We start from the raw sequence: 11,952 nt of genomic DNA on the forward strand, positions 1-11,952 counted from the left end.
AAGAACAGAAGTGAGACCTAATGACCTAAAGGAGAAGTCAGGAACTACAGTGACAATAACTGTGACTTGACCAAGAAACTACTACTAATAACTCAGATGCCAAACTATAAAATAGAGTTAAAATAATGCAAAATGATAGAACCATGAAATACTTGCCAGATTTTTTTTAACCTGTTCTGTCCAGCGGTTGTAACAAGCAAAGTTGTGGTCTGAACGCTACGCTGTGTCTAATATATTTGCTTTCCCAAAATGAGCTCTGCAGACTCTAGATTCCTCGTGTTAATGTTTTTATTTGTAAATAGGCTATTAACAGGATAAGGTTTGCAGATCTGGCAGTCTGGTTGTTAGGATTCTTGGGTTCTGTCTCTAGATGGTGCACTCTTCCTAAAACGTGGTTTGCCATATTGCACTTCATGCGCGCGTCACTGCTCGCATTTCAACGCGAGGACAGAGGCCAACGCAGGACTAGCAGCTCAGAGGCAGCCGCTCAGCCCGTCTCTCTTGTGGACTGTAAATGGGATGAACGACCGCCTGATTCCCTCTCCGAACCCGCATCTGTCCTGCACCTTCGTGTCTGACGATTTGGAAAGTAAGCTTTCTCTCCAGCTACGACTGTGGACAGAAAACGAGAAGTCAAAAGAAGAGCATCGGCTCAAACAGTGGGAAAAATAAAGTTATCAGTCTTGTTGTAAAGTTTCCTTAGTGAAAACGTACGCCATGGTCACCTTCCTAAGGAGTTTGCTCTGGATACTTGTGTTGTCGCCCAGTCTGAAATGTGAAGGTGAGTTTCTTTCAGACTCCAAAAGAATTTGGATTAAGGTGAGAGGTGATGGGCTACACAACATTAAGACCGGCCAGTAGGTAAAGATTTTGTCCTACACATTTAGGCTCTGGCTTGAAAAACAGTTTGTGATGTTTCCACGTTGTTTCCACTCCTCCACACACAATAGATTTTGTTGACCGCTTTTGCAGTCCGAGTTAAGAGATCTGTTTAGAAATGGAGTTTCCGTTGTTTAAAGAGAATATCAATATTTTCGCAGAGAGCACGGATGGCTTACCACCGCTTAAATTTCCTACTTTACCCGAACTTGGACACACACAGTAAATATAACGAAGATTCTCCTCTAAATCTCTTTATACATTCTCTCCTTTAATCCTTTTGAACTTTGCCCTTTATGCTGGTTGAATTTTGTAGTTGTGTATTTGTATTTTTTAAGTATACACGTTTCACGATTTTAAATGGAAAGTGTGTGTGTGTGTGTGTGTGTGTGTGTGTTGGATTGGTAGGTGGGGGGGTCTCCCGTAAGTATCTGTGACCACTTAAGCACTCTTTGTCCTCTTTCAGCTTGTTGACGTGTGTTCTTGCAGCTCCTAGTCTTCGTAAAAAGGGGTGCTTGTGTTGGACTCAAAGGACCACTATGTAGTTGTCATGTTAATTGAACGCATAGCTCGAGGTGATCTCACGTCTTTGTCAGTCATGCTAATTAATTTACTCCCCCTGTGGGAGGTGAGAGCTCTGCAGATTTCCTGTTTTCAGCTTTCGCTCTGAGGACTTACCATTTGGTATTAAGGGAAAAAGGTGGGGGTGGGGTGCAGAGAGCTAAATGATTAGCACATTCTCCTCCTGCTCTCTGCTGTTTGGTGTTGTCGCTGCATTTCGTTTTAACTCTGGCTACTAGGATGAAGAGGCTGTGCAGAGATCTCCGATTTAAAAATAAATAAATAAATAGATGAGAACATTAAGGATTTACTCTTTTTGCGTGGGGTGGGGATAAGGAAAATGAGTTCTTTTTTCCATTTTTCCTTTTAGTAGTTTTAAAACTCATACATTTGTACATACATAAGCCTCGACTTACTCTGTTCTTGTTTTAACTTGACTTTTTAAAGTTTTAAAATGGAGGCATTGCAATGTGTTGGATCCCTGCTTTAACCATACTAAGATATATTTTCTGACATTCTTAAGGAATTTCATATGTGCTAAGAACAATGCATGTGATACTGAACAGATTTCAAAGAAGAATTTAAAAGAAAAAGAAAAATTGCTATATTTTATTTCATTATGGGAATCTCAGTCTCTCTGACAATACACAGAGCAGAGTTCAATTTTACATTTCTAGATACACCCACGAGCATATTTAATTGATGTCAGGCTAAAAAACTAGTTAAGTTGGATGCATTTTAGGGTGACGAGCCATACCAAATCCTCAGAAACACTACGGGGTTGCATTATCATTATGTCAGTCTGATGCCCTCTGACCCCTCTCCTTGTCAAACAGCCTTATTACAAGGAAATCGAGTGTAAAGTTTAGGACTTGAAATATCCTCCCTTTTGCATCTGTACTGCAAAGCTACAGACATGTATCCTATGTTAACAGTTCATGTCTCTCAAGTTCATATTTGGAGAGAGCAGGGATTGTATGAAATGAACAGGCTGTTTATCTAAAGTTAAACACAGGAGGCTGAAAAGGGACATGCTTGGAATTACTGAGACTAAGAGGAGTCCACAGATGCATTCATAACAGGCTTGTGAAAGTAAAAGGTGTAAAGACTTTAATGTGCTTTGAAACAGTGTTTGTTGGATCGGCTAACAGCATCTGAGAACTGTCTGAATTTGTTTTGTAAAACTTACATGTACATTTTTAATTTAGCCATCTTCTGTAGTCTTTCAGAAAGCATAGAACCACCCATAACCATCATTTTAGTTAGGTTGTGTAAGCGCTTACAAAACCTAATTCATTTCAAACCTACTATGGCCTCAAGGACATGTTTTTAGCCTGCAGCCAATGATCACTGATACCACTTTCGGAGTGAATGTTCATAAGAAATTATTTAAGTGATAGCAACCTCACGTAAAAGAAACTGAGATGTGAGCAAATAAACTACAAACAATCATAATCTTTTAAATATCCTCAGTAAATATTTACCCTATTTTCATGGCAGTTGGAGAAAAAACAGCCCTATACTATCTCCACAAAAGTGTGTTTTACTAGTTGTTCGGTGCTATCAAGGTACCAAACCGTCTTGATTAAGATTAGAAAACATGCAAGTTTTAGATGAAATGGAGTGGACAGCTCTCTTTGTTTTGTTGTCCTGGTAACAAATCATGTCAAATGACAGTTTAAAAAATGTATTCTAGCCACAAAACATTTTGTTCTACTGAAATACAGCAGATTCAGAGGCTTAAAGATCTTTATTTGTGAGTGAATTGTCAGATCCTTAAATATAGATGGACACATCATTCATTGTTCTGGACAGAATAATACAACAGGACTTTTAAGAGCTGGATAAAGATGGTTGATTATTTAAAAAAAAAAATAGATGTATCGGTCCATATGTTAGTTGTGTGTGTGTGTGTGTTTTGTTTTTTTTAACTATTTCAGACATACAGAACCATGCAAGTATAATATTCACATCTCCCCATTACTCTAGTGACTAGGTGGAACCAGAGAATCAGGAAAACACATGTTTGTAGGAGTGAAAGCAGTATGAAATAGTCAGACTGTTGAGGCCTAATGCTAAAATGTGTTGCTTCAGCAATCTGTATATGTCTGAGTGCTGATGTGTGGAGTATAAACAAGGAAGACATTTTGTATCAGAGGGAATATACTGACTAGTTTAACAGGAACAATGAAAAGGCTGCAAAAGAAAGTTTCCCAAAGTAGGGAGCTTTTTGTATACAAACGAGAAATCACACTTGAGGCTTGGTTGAAAGAACAGATGATTATCTGCCAAACAGATGTGCTTCAGTGTACAGAGTTATTGCAGTAGGTATGAAAAGTTTCCTGTAGCTGTCCTTGTAGCCCCATTGCTATATCAGCCTGTTATAGGAAGTGCCCTGCTGACTGTCCAGTAAGTTGTTCAGAGAGTTAAACCCAGTTTAGACTTATGCGGAAATCTACGTCGTAACTTGCGAGGTAATTGGAAACCCCTCACCGCAACCTTCCGTGCTATTCGGTTATTGCAGGCTGCGTTGACCTGACATGTCCTTACATTTCTCAGGAGGTGCACATCAGGGTACGTGGAAGGTGGTGTTTAAAGGGGTTTTTGGTTATGACATAGATTTCCTGCTGAAGCATAATTTAGGCGTTATACTTGATGGAAAAACAGTTTATTCGGCGACGTCAACCACATCATCAAATGTATCCAGTTTGTTAGAAACCACAAGGCACAGCTTTTCTGATAAATTTGTCTTTTCTTCAGTTTGTTGGTGACGTCTGCCTCTGTGCTGCTCTTCTTGCAGACTACAGAACTTGCTACAACAGACTGGTGAAAAAAATCTGCAATAGTGCACATGTTGAAGGATCTTTCCCTTCTTGTATACAACCCCAGTTTTGGTGTTGGCCTTCCAGTACAATCTGTGCACTTTGAGGGGAAAAGGTCAAAATCGCTGAATGCAGTTGAGGTGTGTGGTTGGAAGGAGGCAGAACTAATCCTGTTAGATTTTATTTTTATTTTTTTTTAAATAAATTGTTTAGCTTATTGGCTCTCTAGGCTGCTCACTGGTTGTCTCTCACCTTAAACCCAGTCATTTATTTCAGGCTATTTCACACTTTGACTTTTGCTGCCATGATGCCAAGTCTCTCTTGGAAACTAGATTTTTAATCTCAATCAGTTTTTTTACCTGGATAAATACAGGACTAATAAAAAATTAAAATAAAATAAAATTCCACCAATCCCTTGTGCTAATTGGCTCAAATTTAGCCCCCCGCTTCCTCCTGTAGGAGTCTATGAATTTGATCCAGGGATTGTTGTTCTCAGTCAGAGCTGGTATGAGTTTGTGTTCACGGAATTTCATATTTTTTGTTAGAGATCCAGTAAAACTGGTAATGTCCTCTTCATGTGTTTCACAGATAGCCCTTTTCCAGTATTCCCTACTCGACTCGACTCAACGCTACTCTGATTTGGTTGTTTTATTTTACAGTTGAGTACCACCTAATGTCGTTATTAGCAATGCAGGCAAAAGTCCATAAAGTCATTTGCACGGGACACAAATACAACAAAACAATGGAGCACATCAAGGCGATGCTATACCTGCTGCTAGGTGTATTGCTTTTTGTCAGACTCAGGAACCACTTCGTTGTTTTGTGTTTTTGTTGTATTTTTTTTTTTTTTTTTAAATGGTGGTTTTGATTTTTGTGAAGGCATTGCTCTCATGACTTGAGTGACATCAGTGGCTAGCCAATAGGTGGCAGGCAGTCTATTGATGTCATATTTTCGGATCACTTGGAACCTTGGCCTAAAAACCTTGGTACTAAAAAAAAGTACCTGGTAACAGGTTGTACCACTTAAAGGAAAACCCTAAGAGTCAAGTTGAGTTGAGTAGGTACTCAAAGCATTCCTACAGTGCCCCAATAGTTTCATTTGTTCACCTCCTAGCAACTCTTGAGGATACAGTTTTTTCAATTAACTAGAGGAAGATACTTTGGGGTCAGCTGGACTAGACTGGTCAGAAATGCAAAGGAGGGATTGAAATGGCACTGTTTGCATTGGTGGCATACATGGATACATGTCTAGTGCTCTGTTTTCTTTAGTGGGACAGCTGGGATACTGCTAAAAGGTTATGTTCTGTCCAGTAGCACATTTTTAAAGTCAAGGGTAATAATGATAATAATTTCTGTAACATTGGCATATTCCAACTGCTACCAGTTCAATATCCAGACAACACAAATCTTCTTTTACACAAAGATTCAAGGCTCCAACTTACAATGATATAAAGTTTCATTTACCTGTGCTGCTAAATATGTACAACAGCTGTGCACCAAAGACATGTTTTTTGCAAATGGATAAATGTTTTTTTGGACCACCTCACTAAAGTTGGTGAGGGTCTTCAGTCACGTTCAATATGATGGCCTTTGGCAAAAAGTGGGGCTGGTGGTGGTGAAGAGGCTGTAAGCAAATGGATTTCTTACTTTGGGCTTTGGAGGAACCTTTAACTAATAGATCATTTAGATTTTTCTAGCGTACAGTGGATTTTCCACCAGCACCCCTCCTCCCAAGAAAGTTCTTTATGAAAATAAATATATCTATAGAGTGAAGGTAGAGCATGTATTAGTATTTCTTAGTCTGGCTTGATTTCCTTAGACATACACACTTAGTCTGCAGCAGAGCAACACATCATAGATTATACTCCCTTATTGCATTTGGGAGGTTTTCTCAATTCTTTGGTTACCTGGCTGGATCAGCTGTTAAAATGTGCTACATAATCTGTCTGTTAATTAAGAGAGGGTGAAATGTGGATTGTCAGGTCTGTGTCTCCAGGAAGAGATTACGGATGTTTTCAGTCTTGCTGAAGTCCAGCATCTGCCTGGCCAATGTCTGTTTACATTATAAGATATTTGGAGCCACAGGCACTGTTGTTGAGCCTGTTCGTAATTATCCTGTTAAAGTGTCCCAGGATGTGTTCTTATTTTTTATGGTGCATATTTCTCTACCTTTGTAACTCTTTTTCTTTTGTGAGTTTTTAACAGAGCAAGGGATTTTCAACATAGCATTTCTGAACATATTAGTTTTCTTTAGAAAGCATACATTATTTTTCTTTGCACAATAAAATAATTATTTAGAAAAATACAAAAAATTACCAGGGTCAATATTATTAGTCCCCTGAAAAAGTGAAACCAAGAAAAGCTCAACTTCTGCAGAAGAGACTCCTTTAAACCAGACTGAAGTATGCTAAGGACAACCTGGAGAAACATTATGTATAAAAGCGTCTTTTGGTCACCTGAGATAAATCTAGAGTTCTTTGGCCATAGAGACGCTGCTTATGTTTGGAGAAAGAAGGGCAAGGACACAACTGAAACAACACATTCCCCAAACTGAAACGCAGCATAAAACAAAATACCGCAAAACAATCAAACAAACAAAAAACCTCAAGTAGTAAACAGTAGAATTCGGTTTGAGTTGTTGCTTTGTCATCCAACATGACAATGACCCGAAATATGTTACTCCTGGTTTAAAAACAAACAAACAAACCGTTTCTGTTTGCTTGAGTCCCACTGAAAATCTGATAGGTAAAGTTAGCAGAACCTAAAAACATTAAGGAACTCATTGCTTTAAGTTTTTAAGTTGATGAACTTGTCAGTTGAAGTCAAAGGTTATCAGAACTGTAGTATTTTGATTACAATTGACTTTCGGTAAATTGAATTCAATTTTATTTAAATAGCGCCAAATCACAACAGTCGCCTCAAGGTGCTTTATATTGTAAAGTAGATGCTACAATAATACATACAGCGGGGGGAAAAAGCAAAACAATAATCATCATCTAATGAGCAAGCACTTTAGTGACAGTGGGAAGGAAAAACTTCCTTAACAAGAAGAAACAAACCTCCAGCAGAACCAGGCTCAGGGAGGGGCGGCCATCTGACACGACCAGTTGGAGTGAGAGAAGGAAGACAGGACAAAAGACATGCTGTGGAAGAGAGCCAGAAATTAATAACAAGTATGATTCAATGCAGAGAGGTCTATTAACACACAGTGAGTGAGAAAGACCGAAGAAGAAATACTCAATGCATCATGGGAATCCCCCAGCAGCTCACACCTATTGCAGCATAACTAAGGGAACACTCAGGGTCACCTGATCCAGCCCTAACTATATGCTTTAGGCTTAAAAATGTCCTTTTTTCTAATCTTGAAAGTAGAGATAGTGTCTGTCTCCCGAATCCAAACTGGAAGCTGGTTTCACAGAAGAGGGGCCTGAAAACTGAAGGCTCTGCCTCCCATTCTACTTGTAAATACTCTAGGAAGCAAGTAAGCCTCCAGTGCGAGAGTGAAGTCCTCTAATGGGGTGATATGGTACTATAAGGTCATTAAGATAAGGTGGGGCCCAATTATTCAAGACCTTGTATTTGAGGAGCAGGATTTTGAATTCAGTTATGGATTTCACATGGAGCCAAAGAAGGGAAGCAAATGTAGGAGAAATATGCTCTCTCTTTCTAGTCCATGTCAGCACTCTTGCTGCAGCATTTTGGATTAGCTGAAGGCTTTTCAGGGAGTTTTTAGGACATCCGGATAATAATGAATTACAGTCGTCCAGCCTGGAAGTAATAAATGCATGAGCTAGTTTTTTTTTCAGCATCACTCTGAGATAGGATATTTCTAATTTTAGAGATGTTGTATAAATGGAAGACGGCAATCCTACATATTTGCTTAAAATGTGCACTGAAGGACATATCCTGGTCAAAAATGACTCCAAGATTCCTCACAGCGTTACTGGAGGCCAAGGTAATGCCATCCAGAGTAAGAATCTGGTTAGATACCATATTTGTAAGATTTTCAGGGCCGAGTACAATAACCTCTATTTCATCTGAATTTACAAGCAGAAAATCAGAGGTCATCCAGCAGTTTAACTAATTGGAGTGTGTTATCTGGCTTCATGGATGGATAAAGTTGGGTGTGAACATGTATGCTATGCCTTCTGATGATACTGCCTAAGGGAAGTCCTTAATTAACCTTAGTGTTTGAAGAGGACTCTTCATTTACATGAACAAATTGGAGTCTATTAGATCTGATACAAATCACTGCAACGCACTAGCTGTAATACTTACAGCGTGATCTAATCATTCCAATAAGATATTATGGTCAACAGTATCAAACACTGCACTGAGGTCTATCAGGACAAGCACAGAGATGAGTCCACTGTCAGACCACAAGAAGATCATTTGTAACCTTCACTAAAATTGTTTCTGTACTGTGATGAGCTCTGAAACTGACTGAAACTCTTCAAATAAGCCATTCCTCTGCAGATGATCTGTTAGCTGTTTGACAACTACTCTTTCAAGAATTTTTGAGGTGAGTAGAAGGTTGGGGATTGGCCTATAATTATCTAAGGCAGCTGGGTCTAGAGATGGCTTTTTAAGTAACGGTTTAACTACTGCCAGCGCTAAGGTCTGTGCTACATAGCTGACTATTAAAGATTGAAGCACTAATGTTAGGACTTCTTTGAGCAGTTTTGTAGGAATGGGGTCAAAAAGACACGTTGATGGTTTGCAGGAAGTGGTTACTGAAGTTAACTCTCAAAGATCAATTGGAGAAAAAGACTAAATGAATATCAATGGTACTGAAAGCAGCTGTAGAATGTTAGGTTGTTACATCTGTAAGATGAATATGAGTAATTTATTCTCTAATGGTTAAAATTTTATTTGTAAAGAAGTTCATGAAGTCATTTCTAGTTAACGTTAAAGGGATGGTTGGTTCAACAGTACACTGACATCTTGTCCGCCTGGCTACAGTGCTGAAGAGAAACGTAGGGTCATTCTTATTTTCTTCAATCAATGATGAATACTAAGATATTCTAGCTTTACAGAGGGCTTTCTTTTAAAGCAGCAAATTATTTCTCCGGGCTAAATAATCTTCCAAATTGGTCATATGCCATTTCCTCTCCAGCTTACAAGTTATCTGCTTTAAGGTACGTGTTTGAGAATTATACCAGGGAGCCAAGTACTTGTGATTTGAGGCTCTCTTTTTCACAGGAGCTACGCTATCCAGAATCATACGCAGTGAGGAGCCGAAATTATTAACAAGATTATTATATATTAATATTAACAACTCTGCTTATACAAAAGTCATTATCATTTCTTTAGTGCAGAAGAAAAATACTAAAATATATATGCTATATTATACAGTACAGAAGACACAATGTCACACCATTAAAAAAGCAGGAATAGGACACTGGATCAAATATTGTTCCGGTTGCTGACCCCAAAAGCTGAATGGGATATTGCTGACAATGAAGTAATTTGTGGTCCAATCCTTTAAAGTCAGTTCTATGCTCTGTCTTTACTTCACGATACCACAGCATATTGTGGCAGAGCTAATGGAGGATGCTAATAACAGTTGCGAGGCTTTTCCGACTGCTACACAAACAGGTTATTTTTATATATTTACAGTCTTTCACTTAACTGCAAAATGGTCAAAGTAAGCTTACACAAGAGAAAAGGTCTAATGATGATGTTTTGTTTTTTCTTTGCTCATTTACCTTCACTCTCTTGATGTTCAGAGGCCTTATGTAAGATGCTAGGAGGATGTTGGTTTGGTGTAACTGTTGTTAGTAAGCTTTTATTATACCTAAGTCTTGTTGTCAGCCTGATTAAATATAGAATGTTAACTTACTTCAGCTATTAAACTCTATTGTTGACATGGACAACTGGAAACCCAATAGCTGTCCATGTTTAAGTTATTCCTATTATTCTACTTTGATGTCCGCTTGAATTTTTCTGTTTGAGGTGCGTTAGTCCTTTATAATGTAAATTCTGCATGGAAACATGTGTGCGATCACAGAAAAAAGGGCAGGCATGTGGATGTACACATGGAGGTGCATAATTATGAGTTGATGACTAAAATTTAGGCCGTGTTAAGGTCAGTGTTCATGACCCAACAGTAAGAAAGAAAGAGGCTGGGTAAAAAGGGATCCATCGGACAGTCCTGAGTCAAAAACCACTGTTAATCAAAAAGAATCCAAAGGATTATCTCACATTTCTTAAAATAAATATCTTGATGATCCCACAGACTTGTGGGAAAATATTCTGTGGAGAGAGGGGGGGGGAAGAACTTTTTGGATGGTGGAAAACTAACACAAAATTGCATAAAAAGGACATCATTATCAATCATGAATTCTCCTTTCTAGCCGAAAAATCCTGTGGTTGTCACCTTTACTATCTGTCAGGAGTCTGTAGAAAGGATGCTTCTTCTTCTTGCTGCTCTTCCAAAACATCCAGCAGATGCTTAGTAAATCATAGGTCAGAGACTGGGCCAAAGGGTTTTAAAGAAAATAGGAGAAGAGTTTTTGTTCACAACTAAATGAAATTCTGCTGCTGCTTTTCAGTTCTGCTTTACTGTTCTTCCCTCAAACTATTTGGATGGAAAGGAAAGAATGACTAATAACTGGTTTGGAGAAAGATAAACAATTGGCACATACTAGTGCTTCATGGGCATCAAAACGGCCCCTTTTCCACAGCTAACTCTGGCTTTTAAACAGAGCCAAAATGGTATGCACCTACTTATCTAAGATCCAATGAAATGGAAATAACTCGGCTCAGTCCTCATCACAACCTTCCCAGTGCCATGTATTGTCTTGTATTTGATTACCCAAATGGTAAAATAAATTTAAAAAAAAAACTCTTTGGTGTTTTTTGTTGTTGTTGTTTTTTTCAAACGAGTTGTCTTTTGTTGTTTTAACTCAGTCATGGGGATGGAGTTACTCTTGTGTAAGCTTCAATGATGAGGGCTTGTAGGGTGGAAAGATAGCATCAGAGAAAGGGGAAATTCCATTGCAGGCAAGTGATACCATCTGACAATCCATGATACATTATGTGAGAGAGACTGCAACATAGTTTTTCATACATGTTTATGTGTAGATGATAAGCGTGAATGACCCTGTTAGTCACATCTGGATATAGTTTGTGCAAAAGAAGAACTTCACCACCTTTGATTTCCAGTTAGAATTTAGTCCTACAATCTCAAAAAGTGCTTACAATATACAGTTGTCTAAAAGTTTCCATCCCCTTTTCACATTTTGCACACATCTTTATTGTATAGTATACATTTTAAAATGGATTAAAAACTAGCAAATTATTCCCCTGCAGTAATTAACTAATATCAACAGCAAAATACCATTATAAATATATTTCAGATTTAAAAAGTAAAATATTTAATTCGCTTAAATATGTTTTGTTTTTGTTTTTTTGCAGTTTTCTCTTATAAAGAGAGCGAACAATACACAAAGAATCACAACTGTCAACTTTATTGACAACGGAAATTAAAGTGATTTGGAAAAAATGCTTTAAAAGAACTGCCCAAATCAGTGATCAGAGATTGACCTTAGATTAGCTTCATCTACCAGTGTGTGTAGAAGTAGATGAATTAAATATAGAATTTACTAAACAATTGGACATTAACAAACGGAAAATAATAAACAGGCTGCTATGACATAGTAGTAATCTGTCATGGTAAATAGCAACA

General features: G+C 38.1%; 1 protein-coding gene across 1 annotated transcript in view; it reads left to right on the forward strand.

Moving 5' to 3' along the window:
* Positions 1 to 313: 313 nt before the first annotated feature.
* Positions 314 to 11,952, forward strand: part of ror2 (receptor tyrosine kinase-like orphan receptor 2) — a gene marked incomplete at its 3' end in the record, with an annotated part of 35,407 nt that continues 23,768 nt past the window's right edge. The window contains exon 1 of the mRNA XM_005751961.1: positions 314 to 781. Coding sequence (XP_005752018.1) covers positions 718 to 781 — 64 coding nt within the window. The remainder of the gene's footprint in view (positions 782 to 11,952) is intronic.

This window comes from Pundamilia nyererei, unplaced genomic scaffold (genome assembly GCF_000239375.1).
Source record: "Pundamilia nyererei isolate P.nyererei 1_Seehausen unplaced genomic scaffold, PunNye1.0 scaffold00335, whole genome shotgun sequence".
In the NCBI taxonomy this organism is placed as follows: domain Eukaryota; kingdom Metazoa; phylum Chordata; class Actinopteri; order Cichliformes; family Cichlidae; genus Pundamilia; species Pundamilia nyererei.